General features: G+C 39.0%; 3 protein-coding genes across 5 annotated transcripts in view; 1 reads left to right on the top strand and 2 right to left on the bottom strand.

Moving 5' to 3' along the window:
- LOC117270953 (uncharacterized) overlaps positions 1 to 7,274 on the top strand; it is a 54,794-nt gene extending 47,520 nt beyond the window's left edge. For 2 of the 3 annotated variants that reach the window (XM_033648988.2, XM_033648994.2), the window contains exons 11-15: positions 978 to 1,181; positions 4,026 to 4,166; positions 4,250 to 4,334; positions 5,192 to 5,312; positions 6,502 to 7,274. In XM_033648988.2, the coding sequence (XP_033504879.2) occupies positions 978 to 1,181; positions 4,026 to 4,166; positions 4,250 to 4,334; positions 5,192 to 5,312; positions 6,502 to 6,691 (741 nt within the window). In that variant the 3' untranslated portion in view covers positions 6,692 to 7,274. Of the gene's footprint in view, positions 1 to 977; positions 1,182 to 4,025; positions 4,167 to 4,249; positions 4,335 to 5,191; positions 5,424 to 6,501 lie in introns of all 3 variants that reach the window. The other variant, XR_004502842.2, reaches the window with a different exon arrangement.
- Positions 7,275 to 7,320: 46 nt separating this feature from the next.
- ttll2 (tubulin tyrosine ligase-like family, member 2) lies at positions 7,321 to 11,519 on the bottom strand. Its single transcript, XM_033649271.2, has 3 exons — positions 11,102 to 11,519; positions 8,412 to 9,766; positions 7,321 to 7,732 (listed from the first exon to the last, which is right to left on the bottom strand). Exons 1-3 carry the CDS (start codon positions 11,321 to 11,323, stop codon positions 7,426 to 7,428), a joined length of 1,884 nt encoding a protein of 627 aa, XP_033505162.2. The 5' UTR covers positions 11,324 to 11,519; the 3' UTR covers positions 7,321 to 7,425.
- Positions 11,520 to 12,937: 1,418 nt separating this feature from the next.
- LOC117271284 (hatching enzyme 1.2-like) lies at positions 12,938 to 17,184 on the bottom strand. The gene is made up of 12 exons (XM_033649436.2): positions 17,026 to 17,184; positions 16,895 to 16,948; positions 16,766 to 16,819; positions 16,617 to 16,667; positions 16,484 to 16,537; positions 16,360 to 16,406; positions 15,702 to 15,771; positions 14,500 to 14,614; positions 13,887 to 14,059; positions 13,468 to 13,549; positions 13,167 to 13,288; positions 12,938 to 13,057 (listed from the first exon to the last, which is right to left on the bottom strand). The coding sequence occupies exons 1-12, from the start codon at positions 17,057 to 17,059 to the stop codon at positions 13,029 to 13,031; spliced, it is 885 nt and encodes a 294-aa protein (XP_033505327.1). The 5' UTR covers positions 17,060 to 17,184; the 3' UTR covers positions 12,938 to 13,028.
- Between the last annotated feature and the right edge of the window lie 3,154 nt (positions 17,185 to 20,338).

The following is a 20,338-nucleotide window of genomic DNA, read 5'->3' as shown; positions in this document are numbered from 1 at the left end:
AGAAACCCAGCATCTGATGATGCCTATGTGTCCAACACTTCAGGCAGTCATTGACTGTAAAGGATTTGCAACCAAGTATTAAAACTGACTGTTTAATTGATGATTATGTTAGTTTGTCCAAATACTTATGAGCCCTTAAAGTCGGGGGACTGTGCGAAGAAATGGTTGTCATTCCTACACGGTTCATACTACATTTTTGAAAAAAGCCTTAAATGAAAGCTGAGAGTCTGCACCTTAAGCAGGTATTCATTGTTTCATTTAAAACCCATTGTGGTGGTGTACAGAGCCAAAATGACCACCAAGATGCATTGTGATCTGATCACTTAAATCACTGCCAAGGTGGTCTGGGACGCATTTGACCACTTATCTTTTGTAGTGTAAACACCAATATGTCCTAATGCGAGGACCATCCCTCGTTTTGCCCTATGGAAGGAGACATTGATTTCTGTTGACAGCGATATCTCCAGCTCTACTGACACAAATGCTAACGTGACTAGCAAGCATGCTACAGAGCAGCTAGCAAAAGTGTGGCTGTGATATTTGTGTGCGTGGCAGTAATGAAATCTGAACACAAGTGTTCAGCTGAAGATGCATGACAGGCACAGGTGTGAACAGTGATACATCTCGGCTGTCTACATGTGTTCGAATCGCTGAAACACACGTTAATGCCAGGTCTAAACAGGTTCTAAGTAGTTCAGGGAACCGTTTATCCATACCTGGAAAACACTCACAGTTGTCACATTCGTTTTGACTTTAATTTCCTTGAAACTTTTTCTTGTTTAACCGATGGAGACAGTCATCATCAGGTGTGATGCAGAGCAGTTAAACACAGAGTGGCGTAAATCTGTGCAAACATTTACAAACATACTCCCACTTCTTCAAGTGAACCTATGAGTCACATACAGAGCTACGTGCACAGGATTATATAGTGTGTTTGTTTTCTGATTCTATGTGTGTGTGTGTGTGTGTGTGTGCAGGCCCTCAGGCAGCAGATGGAGGTGTTTCATCAGCAGTTCAAACAGAAAGAGAGTGATTGGTCCGCAGTTCGACACCAGCTGGAGGAGCTGATCAGCGAGTATGCTGAGCTGAGGAAGACACTAAAAGTTATGCCACAGTGCCACTCAGTGGCCAATCAATGTACTGCACAAACGCAAACTGAACACCTGGAGGGACAGATGGAGGTAAAATATACTGTAGTGGTGGAATGTAACTCAAGTACTGTACTTAAGTAGAAACTTGACTTGTACTTTGCTTGAGTCTTTACTTTTCATGCCACATTATACATTTCAGTAGCAAATATTGTACTGTTTACATTTTTTTAAGTTACTAGTTACTTGTCAAATTAAGATTTTTGCATACAAAACACACAAAGAGCTTATAAAATAATCAAACAACATGACAGTTTATACAAGTCCAGCTGCAATGATTTGTCAATTGACAGAAAATTGATTGGCAGTTATTTTGATAATCGTACAAACGGTGTTTCCTGGGAAAACTTTATGTGGTTCAAGCTTCATGAATGTGAGGAATTGCTGCTTTTACTTTTAACTACTCAATTTATTTTTATTAATGTTAAACGTTGTACTGTTGGTTGGACAAAACACACATTGTGAAGGCGTCACTTTGGGCTCATGGCTCAACTGATTAATAGTGAAAATAATGAGTTTCGTCCATAATGAAAATAAACATGACTTAATGGATCAAAATAAGCTCTACTTAAACTAACTCCAACAGTAAAATCCCTACTTTCATATTAATGCATGAGTTATAATATAATGATACATTATAGTACAGTCACAGGGGACATTATTCATAGTTTCCGGATTAAACTCACATCCTCTGACAAAAGTTTTCACCACACCCGCAAACGTAATAACAGCCCACAAACGTTATAAACCACAAATGTAATACAAATCTGCAGCTTTGAATGTAATAATCCCTCAAATGTAATAATTTTCCCACAAACGTAATAGCAGCTGCCTACTACAAACAGGAAATTATTACATATGTGGGAAGGTGAAAATCTAAACTGTAATAACTTCCCACAAATGTAAGATGAGACTGAATAATGATCTTTGTGGTTGTTGTTGTTTGTTTACTTATACACCTGCCAATAGTGATGCGTGTGTTGACAAGCAACCCGCAGGTCGGGTGGGCGGGTCAGAAAGTGACAGAGCAGCGCTCTGAGTAAGTTAGAAATAACTTACAGAAACACACACATACACTGGTCATTCCTTATCAGTTCACAGAATTACTCTGTGGCAGCAAATATGTTGTTTAATTGGATTTATTTTATTTTATTCTGCCTCTTGTTAATACGGATTTAATGGGAAATTTATTACATTTGCTGGATTATTACATTCAAAGCTGCAGATTTGTATTACGTTTGTGGTTTATTACATTTGAGGGCTGTTATTACGTTTGCGGGTGTAACACACATGACTTTTTTTTTTTTTTTTTTTTTTAAAGATATGTTTTTGGGCATTTTGCCTTTTAATGGATAGGACAGCGAAGTGTGAAAGGGGGAGAGAGAGAGAGAGAGAGAGGATGACATGCAGCAAAGGGCCACAGGTTGGACTCGAACCCGGGCCGCTGCAGCAACAGCCTTGTACATGGGGCGCCTGCTCCACTAATCCACCGACACCCCTCACCACATGACTTTTACTTGTAGCCGTATGTTTACGATGTTGTTTTAGTACTTTTCCTTAAGAATCTGGCTACTTCCTCTTTCACTGTAATGTTGTGTGAACTGTGTGTTGCATAAACGAGAATGACACAGCATTGGATGTGATGACATCGAAAACGTGCTCACTCAGCACTGTGTTGCCACATGGTCACAGCTCACAATTATTTAAGAGAGAACAACATGACATGAACATGCCCTTACAAAAAATTTTCCAGTAACACAGAACGGTTCAGGATGAATCATTTTTTGCTCGTATGCTCATTTCTTGTCATTTCAGTCATCTTACAACATGCACTATAACAGAGTTTTGGGAACAATTCTGAGAACCTATCAAACTGCATTATGGCTGTGGCTGTTGCAGCAGTTGAAGTTCTTGTGCATGGTGGGAATAGTAAGAGGCAAGAGAAGCAGCCAGATGAGGATCATTTTGGCACTTGTACTTTACTTAAGTTTTTCTATTTAATGCAGTTTGATACTTCCACTTCACCACATCCCAGGCAAATATTGTACTTTTGTGCCACTACATTTTTCTAACAGCTTTAGTTACTTTTGGGATTACATTTTTTCATACCCTTCATGTCCAGTGGACTTGTACTTGGAGTTTTAGTACTTTTACTTAAATAGAGGATCTGAATACTTGTTCCACCACTGGTCTTCTATTTAGGTCACAAATCCCACATAGTCAAATCCACTTTTTCAGTATAATCCACCCTGAACTGTTTTCCCTTTCAGTATACTTTTATCATAATATTTCAAGTGTGTTGTATTGTGAAGAAATACAGTCCATTTCAAAACATATTTGTGAACACTTCATATCTACAGAAGTGTTGACATTCAGATAAATAGCAGCCTCAAGCACTCAGAGCTATGGCCCATTAGTCCATTTCATTTTAATGCTGTGTAAATCTCATTGGTATCAAATTATTCAAGTATATAATACACCGTTAAGTGGTCTTTAAGCACCCTGGCAATAATTTATGAGGACGGACAAAAGATGGTGTCAAAGCGCTGACTAACCTCATTACATGTTGATGCAGTGCAAGTCGATATGCTCCCTGTGCCAGTTCTGTCACTGCCTAAACTTGATTTTACCATCCTATCTTCAAGGCTTACTACCATGTGTGGAAATAATTTGGGGTGATAGGGATAATATTTCAAATAAGTATGCCGAATAAACTTATTTTCGTATTTAAGATGTATGTTTTCAATCAATCAATCAATCAAGCTCATGATTACTTGCTAATGTGGCTTGTAGAAATGAGATTTAAATTGAAAACTGCATGATACTTGTCACTATTTTGATAATTTTGTACTGATAACGATTTCTTTATCTCCTGAGACGGAGCAGCTTCTCTCTAACGGGTGCAGCGTGGTGACTCTCAGTAACGGGACAAGGAAAGTTACCTCTGCAGACCAGAAGACAAAAACAGTCACATTCTTCAATGGAGACATCAAGCACATTTTGGAAGATGGGAAAGTGGTGAGCTCTGTGGCCGCCTGATCAATGATGTTGATGTCTTTATTCTTTATTTGTATCACTAAGATCATGTACATGTGTTACAGGTTTATTACTACGCTGGTTCACAGACAACCCATACCACCCACCCAAGTGGTCTGGAGGTCCTTCACTTCCCCAACAAGCAGATTGGTAGAAGAAAAATCTATATTATATATTCCTCACCTTTAAGGGGCCATAAGTTGTATTTTTATAATAGCAATGTATCAAGTGACAATGTGAAGAAGTCTCTCATTGTGATTTTCACCTGAATCTGGAGATCCCCTTTGTGGCTTTGTGCATCTTTATAGTCTCAGCTCATTGTTTATCTGTCTAGATTGTAACTGCACTGTTTTGGTTCACTGTCACTGCTCTCATAATGTTATTTTATAGCCATAGCAGGCAGCTGTTGTCAGTTAACAAGTTGTAAAATCCTCTCTGTTCTCCATCTGCTCAGCAGCAAACATCAGGCAGACACAGTTAGCAACTAGCTGGTGAACATAGATGAGCATTTATTAGGTAAAAAGCCAAATATTTCATTTAGGTGTTGGTGGAGACCAAAAATAGTGTTTTAAGAGAGTAAGTATTGGACTAACATTCATTATCATTTATCAGGTGGGCAGAAACATGACCCCAAATGTGTAAAAAAAAGCAAAAAAAAAAAAAGCAACTGCTTGCTAATAAATTCATCATTTCAACTTAATTGCGACAAAAAATATCACTTATTGGTTTAATATCGACAGTTTTCAAAATATAGATATGATGATAATGTAGAAAACATATTTTGAAATAATTTAATTCATACTTGAGTTAAATCTCATAAACCTCATTGTATTCATTGATTATGATTTACTGACAGACTGTCACACTGACAACAGTACATATCAGGTAAAACATGTTTTATTACTGTTGGTTAACATCTCAGAAAATTAAAAAAGTTTTCAGACTCCAGTTATGTCTACAGCTCATAGTATAGTCTTTCATTTATAACATGTCTCCTTCTGTAACAGAGAAGCGACACCCTGGGGGGAAGAGAGAGATCTTATTTCCAGACCAGACCATCAAGTATTTGGAGCCTGACGGCAGCGAGAGGACAGTCTACTCTGATGGCACCATCGTTCAGCGTTCACCGTAAGACTGAAGTCGGCGCTTTGTTTTAAGATCAGCTTCAGGGTGTCTGCAGGGTCAGAAAGCCAGTGGAACCCAGGAAGACTAGACTGTCGTTGAGGTGGCAGCTAACAGGTATCCTCATAAATAAATAAACAATATTACTACACCATGAGGTAATCAGTAAGAGGACACAGTGGAATTTTGATAGAAAAATATTAACACACGGTTGAGAGGATGGAAAAATCAACTTGATCCTCACTGTCTGACAGTGTCATATTCTTTAGTCTCTGTTTTTTGCATAATTTTCTACACACGTAAAATTTTCCATATTTAGTATGTTTGGAAACTCTGAGCTCTCCACTAGAATTTAAAATAAACTGGCTTTGAACAAAGTATGGCCACATAGTATGAGAATGTAATAACTGAACCATCGCTAGGTCAGTGGGGTTTATGCAGATGAAAATAATTTTTAAAATTATATATTTGTAATGTTTTCCTTTGATTGAATGTGGAGTATCGCCATAACAGTATGTTAAGCAAAAATAACTTGTTTCTGTTGACCCAGAAACAGCCCTAGAATTGCCATCACCAAACCCACCAGACTCCATTTAAATAAACAATAATTTTAGTGTGTACAGAGCCAGCATATTGTCATGTCTAACTAGGTGAATCAAGGGTTTATTTCAACCAAACCAGAGTTAGTGAGTGGAAAAAAGACGATCTAAGATGGTTTTGTGAGTTTCATTTTGCTTGTGTTGACTTTGAATGAAGTGTGTTTTATGATGATAAAATTACAGTTTTTTTAAATGGAGTTTGGTCGGTTGGACGATGGCATTTTTTGGGCTGTTTCTGGTTTAACAAAAAGAATCTTACTTTTCCACCAAAAAGGTCCATCTCTGTAGCGATCCTTAATAATGTTGTCAGACAATTAATATAATATTTTGAGCCTGTTAGTGGGCAAAACAAGCACTTTTAGTGGATGTAAATTGATGGTGCACAATTGCCCCCAAGTGATTACATTGCAGCATGTTTTGCCGCAGCTGCCTGCCGCAGTTTTGTTCAAAACTGGACCAGTTTCATAAATTGTTGTTCCCATTAGTCACTTAGACACAAAAACACAGGAAAATAGGGTCCAGGTTGAAAAATACAGAACTTTCCCTTTAAAGAAGTAGTTTGTTCATTGTTCTGTCTGGATCATCCTCTCATCCAGGTCAGGTGAAAAGATGGTCGAATTCCCCAATGGTCAGAGAGAGATCCACACCTCCCAGTACAAGAGAAGAGAGTATCCTGATGGGACAGTTAAGACCATCTACCCCAATGGACGACAGGAAACCAAGTACGCATCAGGCAGAGTACGCATCAAGGCAAAGGACAAAGTTACCATCAGACATTTTAAATGAATTTGTATTTATATTTGTAAGTGTGAGATGGAGAATGGTGTGTGTGTTCAGGTATATAGTATTGGTAGGAAATAACCTTTTGCAATATGGCCCAAACAGTGATCAGTAAATCAGTGATCAGACATTAGAGATGTTTTTACATGGTAGATCTAACTTTGTATTTTATCCTCATGTAGCAAGTAATGCTTTACTATTAATTTAAAAGAATGACTGACAAGTGGTTTCACAATGATTCTATACAATTATGAGCACTTTTCCACATGCTGTTGTAAACACTAAGGGGGAATTCGTAAAGAAACACCCTTGTACTGTAAAAGAAGATGGCTTGATTGCTAGAAAGTTACCCCAACTCTCTGAAGATGATAACAGTTTTCACTGTAACTGCATGTGGCTATTAGCATTGATCACTGAGCCTCATTTGCATTAAAAGGATCAACTTTAGCACCACATTAATGCATATTTACTTATTTAAACAGAGACGCTATTTGCTTTGCACCGGAGTTAGGTGTGCATTACTCTTTGCGGGTGCTTTTCTTTTTATTTGCACAGGTTGAGCAGCCACACAAACCTTTTGGGAATTCACCCCTGAGTGTCTGGAAGACTTTTCCTGAGAAAATACTTTGGCGTTCAGGTGTGATATGTTCCACTTTCTTAGATGTAAAAGAAACTGAAAAGAAAATCTAAGGAAAAAAAGTCAGGGCTTAGCAACAAATCCAAAAAGAATGAAACGCCTCTCAAGTGGGTTTGAAGCATTGACTGAGCAGCGGAGGGTCCTTTGGCCCCCACAACAGTGAATCAAAATCTTCCTCACCACCTATCTCCGCCTGTTTTCTCTTCAACTTCCTGCCCATTGTGGCCAGCTGAGCAGTGAGCTTGTGTAGCTCCTGTATGACTGTCTTAACATCCAGTTCATGCTGTGAGGCTCTCAGAGTGGCCGCATTAAAAGGGAATGTCCGAATGAAGTCTCCAACTCTGAGCGGAGGGATATGTTGTCCATTCAGTGCTGTGGATCTCTCCATCCTTACTGGTCTGTGATTCCCACTGTGAAACAATCACAACATTTGTTTGTTATGGTATAAAATCGGTGGACTTTTTGAAAAGCCAGTTTCTTTACACAAAATACCAGCCAATAGCTGTTTGAATCAGGACTCTTAATTCACAATTTTCAAGCCCTGAAATGTCTTCTCAGCATAATGCCCAATATTTGGTCTTTGGACAAGCTGCCAAATAACATTTTAGTCAAGAGAAATTAAAAGTCATCACTTAAACCAAGAATGATGTAATAATAATCGTGATTTCAATAGGGGTAGAAGATGTAGGCCACAAACAGATGTTTCTACACACCGCCCCCTGCTGATTTTGACAGTGATTGCTCTGATTAACACATTTATACCAAAAGAGGCTACATGTATCATGATTTACTGGAAGATAACAAGCAATTATTTGGAAAAAAAGACACTCAGCACCCCTGTATAGCTTGAAATGGAATGATCCTTTGTTTTATAACCACATTTTCTGAGGCAGCGACAATTCTACGGTGAGATTGGCAGCGGAATCAGGCTGCTTAGATCGAATCATCGATTAGTTAACTATTCAGGGTCATCCCTAGATTTTAATCCATTAATGCATACTTGATTAAAATGTCTCTTTAATACAGGTGAAGATCTTTCTTGCAGACAAGCATTACTACACAGAATTTCTACAACAGCACTGTATATACCTGTAAATGTTCGGGAGCTTGCAGGACACAGCCGGGCATCTGAGTCCCACCCCGTTGACCGGGATATCTTGTATCAAAGAGGAAACGTCTGTCTCTCCCGAGAGCTCTATCTCAGCTTCTGTTTCAGTGTTGTCATGGTTTGTAACCTCAGACACATGGAGACTCCTCTTGTCTGTCAGCCACGGTGCAGGAGCTGGACACGTCTGTCTGTTTACAACTGACACGTTTGTCCTTGAATGCGGGCCGAGTATCATGTTTAAGGTCTTGTTGGTGCGGGTTTTGTTGACTGTGGTGTTAACTATTCTGCTGCTGGTGGCATATATCTTGTTTAAGTCAACAGGGGGAAGATGTCTTTGGTATTCGGCTACAAAAGCATGTTGTCTGGATCGTCTTAGGCTCATCTTTTTAGGCTGGTGATGAGTTTTTATTAGAGGGAGTATCTGAGAGGACTGGCTACCACTCCTTTGCTTCTGAAATTTGGTTTCTTTTAACTTGGAGGGGTGGTTAGCATCAAAACAAGGCTGCTTGTACCCTTGTCTCTGATAAGCCTTCTCTCTCAAACTGTCAATCAGTGTATAGTTCATCAAGTCAATCAGATCGCTGATTAGCCCTTTCTTCACGGTAATATCTGCTTGGCAGTCCAGAGTCAACGCAGGGCTGTAGTTGACCTCCAGCAGCCAAGGTTTAAACTTGACGTCAATCAGGATGTCAAAGCCAAACAGCTCCACACAGTTTGGACATGAGGGGACAGAGGAAGCGATGGTGAGGAGGGTCAGAGTGACGATGTTGCTGATTCTCTGCCACAGAAGAAGCTCATTGATATCTTGGCTGTGGAGAAAATGCCTAAACTTGCTCATGGTCCACTTGCATCCTTGGCCCACTCGCTCTTTCTCAGTCTTGTAGAAGGGGCCAAACTTATTGATGCTGGTGTTGGTGAGATGAGCGTACAGGTTATGCAGAGATGACAGGTTGTACTTCTCAGTGGCGAAGCGCACCAGGCCTTCTTGATGGATGTAAACAGTCAGCGGATGGAAGCTCTTTACACACGCATAGATCCTCAGATCAAACTTGTAGCCGGAGATCAGCAGAGGGTTACAGATGTACCTCTGTACGATCACGGGGCAGTCATAAACCAAGTCCTTAATATCCTCAAAGATGAAGATCCCTCTGCCTCTGGAGAGATCCACAGGCTTACAAATCCAGTAGACTGATGGTCCTTTGGTCAGACGCAGCTTGTTGTATTCAGGCAGGAATCGGGTGTAGTCGTTGGGGAGGATGAAGGCAGTTGGACTGAAGTCATAAAGAGATGAACCAAATGTGGCTCTCATTCTCCTCAGGTTGCGTGCCAAGTAATCCTTAACAAAAAAGTCAGATCATTCTTTTAGAGTGAGATTATTTGAACTTTTTTGGTGTGGTATTTGCAAAGTCTCAGTTTACACATGTATAAACATGCAATTGGTATCTGGATAATGACTTCTGATCTGATCAGTGGGTCTTTGCATTTACACCCCATTATCTCGATTGTGCTCATGCCATGATCAGATCCCAAAATACAAATTAGTTAATTGGGCTGGCAGATTTGTTAATATACATTGTGCATTCTGGTTCAAGGAAATGATTCTATGAATGGACATCATTTATTTCTGAGCCCCTTTTAGAGGGATGACTTGCCAGCTACTGCTCTACTTGCTGGTTTCCTTAAAGGGAACCTTTTATGGTCATTTTCAGGTTCAGACTTGTATTATGGGTATCTACTGGAATATGTTTACATGCTTCAGTGTTTCATTGTACTGTCTGATGGAGCATTGGTATTCACTCTCATTCTGAGGCACTCTATTTTAGCACCTGTCTCTTGAAGCCCCCCTACTGAAAAAGCCCACTCTGCCCTGATTGGTCAGTCTTCGAAACGCATTGGCCGCCATGATGCGTGCTTGCGTGTCAAAATGTGTTGTCCATTTTTGTGATACGCGGCGCAGCGACGCATGTAATACCATGCGTTGCCAGCGGGGATGATAATGCAAGCAATGTACTTGAAATTAACCACTTTTTGTTATTCACAGAAGAAGCAGCCATGAAATATGGCGGGCGAGGAGGAAAAACTTGAACTCGTACGGGCACACCCCTATTTATATGACAGTTCTACTGCACTGCACTCTAATAAAATAGCAGTACTAGCTAGCTACAGCAGCACTAGCTAGCCGGAATGCACCGGTGACTCCGCTACCCCTTACTGCACAAGCGATGTATTGCATTTCAAGTGTCGCCCGTGTCGCCTGGTTCAATGTGTTGACTATGAAAGAAAGTGCGTTGCTCACGTCGTTTGCTATCCTTGTGTGCGTCAACTATGAAACGGCGCTTACAGTAGTGTGCCTGGAACAGATTACTGTACACAGAAATCTGTCACCAGCTGACATCAGCTTGTCTCAAAAATAGAAAGAATCTGCTGGAAACAGAGTAATCAGAACAGTTTAGACCTGAATTTTACATCCGTTTATCTTTGGCAACGTTTAATATGAACTTCGAACATTGTAACATTATACTGTATATGTGACAGGAACTAAGGAAAAGCATAGTAACTGGTCCCCTTTAAGATGGCAAGAGAAGGCCTAATTTGGTGACCTTTCAACTTCCTGGCCGGCTTTTTTTTTCATTACATTATAATGAGGATAAAGGAAAGTGACCATCATCACCTTGCGTGTGATGCCAGCGGTCTTGGGATGGTGGTTGAGGCGCTGCCATGGCAACAGGTTGTGATATTCTGAGTTGCGAAACGTAGAGCCCCGCCAGTAGAGGTTCCAGTCTTCCTCCTCCTGTTCTTCTTGGTCATATTCCTCCCATCCTCGCTCTAGAAGCACCTCCCTCACAACCTCTGGTCCTCTGTCATGTAGTCTGAACACCAGGGCCGCAGCCATGCAGCATCCTAAACTGGAGATACAGCAGGTACATAGAAGAGAAACATGTGTCAATGATATCAGAGCTTTCAGAGTTGCTGCATGAGATGAATTTTAGTCAGAAATCGCACCCCCTTTCTAAGTCATAACTCAAATCTCAACACTGAGACATTAAAGACATATTGACATCATACTGACCAGCGCAAGTAATGTTAAAATCACCCCACGTCCTGAGAGAAATAAAGCCAGTCCAAATGGAAATAATTACAAATGAACAGTTCAACTGTTCATCCCCCGGCTGGTCTCACAGAACCGTGTTTGTGTGTGAGCTAGAGCATTTACATGGTAAATCTGAGAAGCCCAAATAAACCTGACACTTTGTCTGCACAGACGGAGGGATTACACACGGTTTCAGTGTGCCAGCTCTCTAACAAGCAAATTAAACTTTGTCACTTCTTTACCTGAACACATTTAGAGGAAAAGTGCTGCATTTCAGACTGATTAAGATTAATAAATGTACGCACACACACATAATAGTAATTATTTCTACAAGCCAAAAAACACTACTGCAGAAAATAATGATAAACACATATCTCCTCAAGAAGTTTCCAATAAAATGTCAAAATTTGAGTAATGCAAGAAACAGATTTACATGTTTTTTCAAATTGAGAAGGATAAATTAATGGAGAAAACACTAAACTGTGCAATACTAGAATAAGAATAGATGTCAAAGTATTAGGAGTTTACAATATTAGAAAAAAAGTGATCTGTCCTACCTTTAAATGCTGCTCGCACATTAACTTACAGCCTTGTTTTCTGTCTGCCAGGTGAGTGAATGGTAGATGGTGAGTCTTTCCTTGCGACTCTTGCGTAGTGCACAACAGACAGTCTGTTCTCTTAGCTCCTCCTACAGACAACACAGAGACTCTCACACCAGCCGGCTCACACTGTAGGTCGTCTGTCAGACAGGTTTATGTACAGGAGGCAGGACAATGGTTGTTAAGAGGAACGAATGCCTACTGCTAGTTCTGTGTATGCCTGCTGCTGTTGTAGACATAATAAACCATTGCAGTCACTTAATACTCTGAGGAATGTTATGCAGTCCTAAAAATGCCCTAAAGATCTGTACATTTTAGGTTTAGCTGCTTGGGTTAAAATACACATACACTAAAATAGGCACATCTGTACAATCTATTGCAATTCAATTCAACAGCTCTACCATAAATTCTACTTTTCCAAAGTTTATGATGTTCAGGTTTTAGTGACAGTCAAAAACTTGTAAATTATATATTAATGAGGTCATAGTTAAAGTTGCATTATATTGAGCAGTACTACTATTTTTTTCCTCCTTCCTATTTACATACATGAGGGTAGAATATTAAGATCAGTTCTGAATATGGACATATTTATATATTTATACGGTTTATGCATTTGCACCATAAATTGATGCACAAAAGTCACAAATTAGTGCTAAAAACATTCTTGCAGAGGACGCCCAAACCCCTCATGTCATGTGTCCCCCCAGTGTTGAAACAATGTCTGTGCCTTTACTGTAATTTGTTTTGAAATTTACATCACAGCAATACAATTTTTTCAGCTGTATGGTTTAATTTGATGTATTTGGGCTGGCAGCTATGAAGAACCAGCAAACAGAGCAAGGGTTTTATGATTTTATTAAATATCACAGCAAATGCAGGTTAACCAAGAGGGAGTCCGCTCACTGATATCATCCATACATCGATTTCATTCGCTCGTCTGAAACAAAAAACACGTCTTAGTATTGATGGAATACCTCCTGTCTGCTTGAACTGACACACAAGAACAGATATGATGAGAAACTGTAGTCTAGTGAAGAGAATGTTACCGCAGTGGTAGAGTTTGTTCAGTCTCTGTATATCCAGGTGGCTGAGATGTGTTCTCTGGCCCATCTGCACTCCGCTGTACTTTGACAACATCGTTGGACTTCCATCTAGACTGAAAAAATACCTGCAACGAAACAGAAGACTATTTGCCAAATTTATGTGTTATGGACTTTGAAGTTATCTTGTTCACACCGGCTTGGTGCTCAATATTATCCTGTTAAACCAGTTTCAACAGACAAAATTATTGCAGTAGGATAAAATGTAAAAACATTTTTATATACAAGAAAAAAGGTGAAGACTTACTCTCCATAGTGCATTATGGACTCGAGGTCATACGGCAGGTTCAGAGTGTTTCCACTTCTCATCTTGAAGTTCTTTTCTCTGCCTTTAAATCAAAAATTATTTTTTACACCATGGTCTTTTGCAGTCATATGGAAATGTTAAAAACAGAGGAGTGTTCAAATGTTTCACACTAATCTTTGAAATCTAAAGCACTTTTTGTCTCATTTTTGTGAAATATATCTTAATATTGTTGGAATGCTTTCTGTCTGCTCATCCCTTTAGCTGAAAACTAAACAACTAAACTAAATAATATTGTGTCAGAACTGAGTGTGTCGACTTCTGCCCCCAAGTGGCCAAAGACATAAGTGCAGTTGTGAGTCTGCAAAATGTACCAACAGTTTGGTGACAGTATTTTTCATACAGGGAATTACTGTGTTTACCTGGGATGATGCTCTGCCACTGCACATTGATGTATTGATCCCGGTCGTTGCGGGTGTGTTCATGATGCAGCCCCAGAGCATGAATGATCTCATGGCAAAGGTTCCCCACACTGCACGAGCGGGCGTAATACACCGCCTGGGCTCCTCCTCGGCAACCAACAAAGGATGCACAGCTAGAGAGATGAACAAAAACCAGTAAGACAAACAAGTCTGATTGATTTACTTGACCAGGTTTTAAGTCTTAAGTGCTATATCGTAGGCAACTCGACTTAAGTTTCTTGAAGCCGTTTCGCCTCTCATCCAAGAGGCTTTTTCAGTTCTAACAGTCTGTTACAGAGTTGCAGGCTTTCTCCTAATTTTACTTAGTTGGTCTTTATTTTCTTCAATCTTACATTACCATGGTTGCTTTATTATAAAATCTACGATAATCATCTTAAAGTTTATTGATGTTAATGTGCCGTTGAGGGACTTTGTAATTTGGGTTTTGAAAAGTGCTTATCAAGGCAAGTAAAACAGAATCTTTCTGCACGGCAAGATACCATTAATGATAAGAGAAACAAATGCTTTTTTAATATTTTGGATGAACTGACCCTTTAACAGAAATGTCTCTCACCCTTTGCCATTCTTGAACTCCAGGTAGTTCAGCTCCGTGGTGCGTGGTATGAAGCGAATGCAGGTAAAATCTGATATCATCCTGAAGGCGGTGAGGATATTAAACTCTTGATCAGCTGTTGGAGGAAAACAAAGAAACTGTTTCGTCATCTGCATGTCAGTGGTCAAACATTAGACCTGGTTACTGTCCAAACACAAATTGTCTGTGCAATACTTAATTATTCTTAATTATTAGCAATATATACGAAAGAAGAGGTCAGGGGATGCAGTATAAAGAACAACAAAGTCAGCGTATGCAGGAGGTCGGGGTGGATAGATAGGTCAAACAAACACAGGACTTTTACCCAGGAGACTGCTGGTCATGTCCTGTGTGAAACCAAAAGTTAGTGTATACTTACTTTAACTTAAAGTAACAGTTCAACCAAAAACCAAGAAGACATGTTTTCCCTCTTACCTGTAGTGCTGTTTTTCAATATAGATTGTTGGTGTGAGAGGTGCAGAGTGTTGGAGAGATCTGCTGTAGAGATGTCTGCCTTCTCTTGAATGTTGGGGAACTAGATGGCACTAAGCTTGTGGTGCCCAAAGCTTTAGCTATCTAATATAACAGCTCATTTGAGGAGGACGCCATTAATATTAACATCTTGCTCTGACACTAGCACAAGCCTCTTTTCCATGAGTAGATGCACTCTTCCTTCTGCGCTGTGACACAGTTGGTGGGTGTAGTTCAGTAGAAAGAAAATAGTTCCTACATGAAACTGCTCACAACAAGGATGTGGATTATCTTGATTAACTGGGTCATGATTCCTGGAAAGCGACATTGCTGTTGAGTTTTTCAAGTGTATTTTTTGGCACTTTGAGCACCACAAGCAGAGTGCCATCTAGTTCCATTACACTGAAGAGAAGGCGGACATCTCTATGGTCGATATCTCCAACACTTGGCAACTCACACCAAAACAATTTAGACTGATAAACGGCACTACAGGTAAGAGGAAAAACATGTGCTTTTGATTTTGGAGTGGACTGTCCCTTTAACAGAAAACATGATCCTTTCCTAAACCTAACCAAACTGCAACCTAGCACCTGTAGCAGGTACACTCCAACAGTCATACACCGATATGCTGTTCTGGGAGTCATTGCCAATCTACCTATTCTGTTGTTTCGGTATGTATGAGGACGTGTCAAAGCACAACAAGAACAACCCACCCAGCTCATAACTGATGATGTAAGGCACGATGGCTTCTGCCCACAGGGTCATTACAGCGTTCCTGTCCTCCTGTAAGTTCAGACAGCCAAACAGTTATTACCACCATTTCAACACTCTTAATCACTTTAGTTTGATGTTTGAATCCTGTTTCCAGCAATTAAATCTTAATTTCTAATAACTTCTGCACTTGTTTGAACACTTGCATAATATACAGTCTTGCAGTGCCAACATTTAGAAGACCTTCCTGCCAAAACTCAGGTGAAACAAAATCACACAGTATATATTTAAAAATTATTCATATCAACCATGATTTCCTGTGTTTTTGAGGTACTTTAATATTGTCACTGTATTCTATTTTACAGGCTTTCTACACCACTAAATACATTTTGGAAACACATATTGTACTATATACCTCACTACATTTACTGGATAACATTAGGTATAGTTCAGGGCCATATTATTAATTTAAAATATAAAATTATAAAATCAATTGATAAATTATAATAGCAGTACTATAGGTTATCCAGAACTATATAAGATAGTTGGAATTAGCCGCACCTTTAAGAGCTGCAACATTACGGGTTGACGGACGGATAAAAGACTTACTTTGGTACTTTAAGAGTACTTTTAAAAAAATAAATAAGTTCTCCATCTTACCTGAATCAGCATGTCTCCCTCTTGGACAATCAATTCCTCTTGTAGCTCTGTGACATGATAAAAACAGTCACCGTACATCTATAGATTTATTTTTGTTATATTTAACATTTAGAACATATTTTACCTTCCAAGGTTTCTGCGCTGGCTTGCTGTGGTTTAAGCATGGGAACAACTACACCTATAAAAACCAGAGAATTTAATCACATTGTTTAAAAGACAAAAGAAAACCCAAGTCTTGAAAACCAATGAGCACCAACCTGGGGCAGGACTAGTCACATTGTGGGTGTCATTTAACAGGACGACACCAGCTGACAGAGAGAAATCCAGTGAAATATCCAGTGAAATAAGGGTAGTAACAAGGTCATTTAATTTATGTTTATTTAATTAAATATACTACACAATGTACCTTGTGTTTTTGCTGGCTTCGGCACACCATGCATAGCAGTGACAGTAACATTATCTACAGAAATCAGAGAATTCCTCATTAATAATTTGTATATTTCAAACAGTGCAAATCAATCCAGTGAACACCAACCTGGGGAGTGACTGGTGGCCTCCTGGCTTGGCTGTACAGGGACACCACCAACAACTACATAAAAACAAAAAGTAAATAATAATCATCATGGTTCAGCAGGCTGTCTGCAGTTTGAATGTTTCAGTTGGTACCTGTCAACGTGCAGATAAAGACCAGAAGCCACATCGTGCAACACAATGAATTTCAATAAAGGCAGAAGCTGTGAATCCAAAGCCTCTGCTGGCTTTCTGACAGAGATCTGACAACCCAGTTACCATCAGGCTCCTCAACAGGTGTGATCACTTCACACTGATTATGACCTTCCAGCTGCAGTCTGAACTGTAGAGGGCGCTCCAGTTTTATTTTTGCAGACTGCACATCTCTTCCTTTATACTGTGAACATTTACATACTCTTAAGTCAATATTTTTCATTTAGAATACATACTTTTATAGTACATTTCTATTTTATATTATGACTCTTGAGTGTAACACCACTTGTTTCTCTTCTCTTGCTTATTATGTCGACAGAATGCACCAAATACCAAGGCAAATACATTCCTTGAAGCTTTGGCAATAAGCCTGTTTCAAGCTCTAGTTTCAAACTCAGAGAGAAGATTTTATTGTAAAATGACACTGTGGAAGACTTTACTGGGCTAACTCAGACTGCCAGAACAAGGACTGTGAGCAACACATTTCAATGTAGGCACCTGACTGTTAATGTAAGACATGACTTGGAAACTGTGAACCTATGCTTTGAAGTGTTCATAGAGGGCATTTTCTAGCATCAGTTTTAAGTCCAAATGTTATTGTTTTTAATTCTTTAATGTGTCTCATACATTCAATGTTCAAGTGTTGTGAGAGAGTAGTGAGCAGTGAAAGCCATGTGGTCTCATAAAGATCAAAAACAGATGTTCAGGAGGGGAATTCTGGTGGCTGAGGGCTCTAAGATGCTGACTATGTATTTACACTATCCCTGAGTTTGGAATGGGACCCTCGTTGCATGTCCTGTCATCAGTGGTGTAATGTAACAAAGTGAAAATACCTCATTACTATACTTAAGAATTTTTGGAAGTATCAGTACATTGCTTGAGTTTTTACATTTCTGTCAGCTTTCATTTTTACTTGACTGACTATGCTTTTTTGTCTGGAGCCTCCTGTCTACAACGGGCTTAAGACGTGCCCTCGTTGAGGACTTGGCCCAGATTCCAGAATTACTCTTTATCCATAAGGAATGTGATCCTGTTTGATTTGGTGATGGGAGCCTCTTGTAACCGTATGCCTTTGCTGATGCTGACCCCAGCAAGTTTAGAACCCTGGACCTTGAGCATGGAAGATGAGTGCTCTAACCACTACACTAGGGAAGCCCCCTTTCATTTTTACTTGACTACGTTTCCTAAATGAAATGTGTACATTTACTCCGATACATTTCCCCTAAGCATCTTAGTTTCTTACTACAAAGCAGGGAAGGAAGTAGGGAGGAAGAGAGTGACAGATGAATGAAGGGAAGGGAGGAAAGGAAAAACTAGATTTTGTTCTTTAAATCCTTGAAGTTGTGAAGAAGAGTTTCATTTTAAAGGTGGTGTACAGATTATGACGACATTAACCTCCAAAGTCTCCAAATTCTAACCACTTTCTTTTTAATTACCAGCATTTAATTGTACTCTGACTTCAACCACTTTATTGCATTTATTATCATAAAATTACTTTTGATACTTAAGTATAGTAAATATCAGATACTTTGAGACTTCTACTTAAGCAGTATTTTAATAGGCAATGTTACCTTTTCATCAAATGTGGCTTTCAGGTACTTTATCCACCACGGCCAAGTCAAAAATGCTCCAAACAATACTTTGTCGAACACCCTGGCAGCTCTTTAATGAGCTTTTCAAGTATGGAATTTGGAAATTAATGAATGCAGAGAAGAGAGCTGGAAGGATAAACACATCCAGATTCTTGAATAAATAAAGACTGAGAATATATCTGAGGGAAAACACCTAAAGATCCCACACTGACGGTTTGGACAGCTGGCTAGAAATGATGGTCCAATATGGCCACTAGAGGACGCAATAAGACACTTGTTGCGATAAAGTGTTTGGCTCTGCGCCATGAGGAATGCTGCGTTCAGGTAACACTGAACATACAGGACATAACTGGAAGAGCTGCATACCTATTGTTTTAGTAGGTGAACACCTGACTACTTGATAACACTAGGAGGTGAATGACGCGCTGGTCTTGTCATCTCTAATGCTGCATTCAGGTGCCATATAGACAGAGGACATATATGTTCCAATTGGAAATGTTGTACATTTAATCTTATAGGCAGTGTGTTAGTTAATAGTTATTATTCATACTCTGTGTGACTAAGACTAGAGTATATGACTGGTATTTGGGTGTTTCAATTTCTAACTTGAATTGACATCACTAATATATTACAAATATTAGATATATTATTTTAAAGAGAAAGAAAAAAACCACTTGAAGATGCAGACACTGAACTGTACATGATAATAATTTGAAGGAGTAATGGTGAGGTTTTGCCCTGGGTCAACTTGACCAGAGGACTGAACTGCAAATCCTGTGATTAGTGGACAACCTACTCTACCACCTGAGCCATAGCATCTTTGGAGACAAGACAGAGAAACTGAATTGTAAAGACATGTTACAATTGTAGCAGCAGAGGCAGCAATATCCTCAATTTTAGGTCAGTCCTTCAAAACACTATTTCTCTTCACGTTACTGTACAGTGTTGTCATTGAGATCATCCCTGCCTGGTAAATGCACATGTAGTTCAAACTCTGATCCATAGATTATCTGCTCTTTTTGTGAATTACATCCTGAAACCTGCTTATTTATTTAGTTTTTATTTATTTATGTACAAATTTGCTGTGGAAAAATATTACTAAATTAATAGCTGACAACATTCTCTCAGATTTTACCATTTAATATATATAGAAATGCTGTATTTTGGTGCTATGATAACTATGACAAAGATATTTTTTTTTTTAAATTTATCTCATTTTTATTTTTGTCAAATTTCACATTCACAAATGTAAATTTACTATTAGAAAAAAACATTTCTGTGGATTTTTAAAGGAAACTGAACAACATTTATCAGCGATTCCATCCTCACAAAACAAAGAAAAAAAGCTATGAAAATGATAAATGTATGCGATATCTTCAAAATCTTTAAATGAGCCTTTTGTCACAAGCCAAGTAGAAAAATTGTCTTTAATTCTATTTTAATTGATGTTATGTTTTGTTACCTTTTTTTCTGTTGGGTACTGCTTTTAGTTTTGTTTTCTCAATGATTCATTTCTATATATGATTCTGTTCACGCTGTATTTCTTCGCACATTATATCTTATTTTAAAAGAAATAGTTCAAACTCCACACTCAGTTTGTAACACAGGCTTTCTGCTTAAAAAACTTAAAATCCTGATGACATCATCAAGGCTACTTCTCTTTA

The sequence above is a fragment of the Epinephelus lanceolatus genome, chromosome 13 (genome assembly GCF_041903045.1).
Source record: "Epinephelus lanceolatus isolate andai-2023 chromosome 13, ASM4190304v1, whole genome shotgun sequence".
Classification (NCBI taxonomy): domain Eukaryota; kingdom Metazoa; phylum Chordata; class Actinopteri; order Perciformes; family Serranidae; genus Epinephelus; species Epinephelus lanceolatus.
The sequence above is the reverse complement of the archived record's forward strand: the minus strand, read 5'-3'. Positions and strand labels throughout refer to the sequence as shown.

What these genes read in the sequence shown, in the direction of transcription:
- ttll2 (XM_033649271.2), bottom strand. Translation starts at nt 11,323, where the DNA reads ATGGCTGCGGCCCTGGTGTTCAGACTACATGACAGAGGACCAGAGGTT. An exon ending in CCGCTGGCATCACACGCAAG is followed by an intron (nt 9,767 to 11,101) that starts GTGATGATGGTC and finishes TTTTTTGTTAAG; the next exon opens with GATTACTTGGCACGCAACCT. An exon ending in AAGCTCCCGAACATTTACAG is followed by an intron (nt 7,733 to 8,411) that starts GTATATACAGTG and finishes ATTGTTTCACAG; the next exon opens with TGGGAATCACAGACCAGTAA.
- LOC117271284 (XM_033649436.2), bottom strand. Translation starts at nt 17,059, where the DNA reads ATGTGGCTTCTGGTCTTTATCTGCACGTTGACAG. An exon ending in GAAGCCAGCAAAAACACAAG is followed by an intron (nt 16,668 to 16,765) that starts GTACATTGTGTA and finishes TCTCTCTGTCAG; the next exon opens with CTGGTGTCGTCCTGTTAAAT. An exon ending in AGGGAGACATGCTGATTCAG is followed by an intron (nt 15,772 to 16,359) that starts GTAAGATGGAGA and finishes CTGAACTTACAG; the next exon opens with GAGGACAGGAACGCTGTAAT.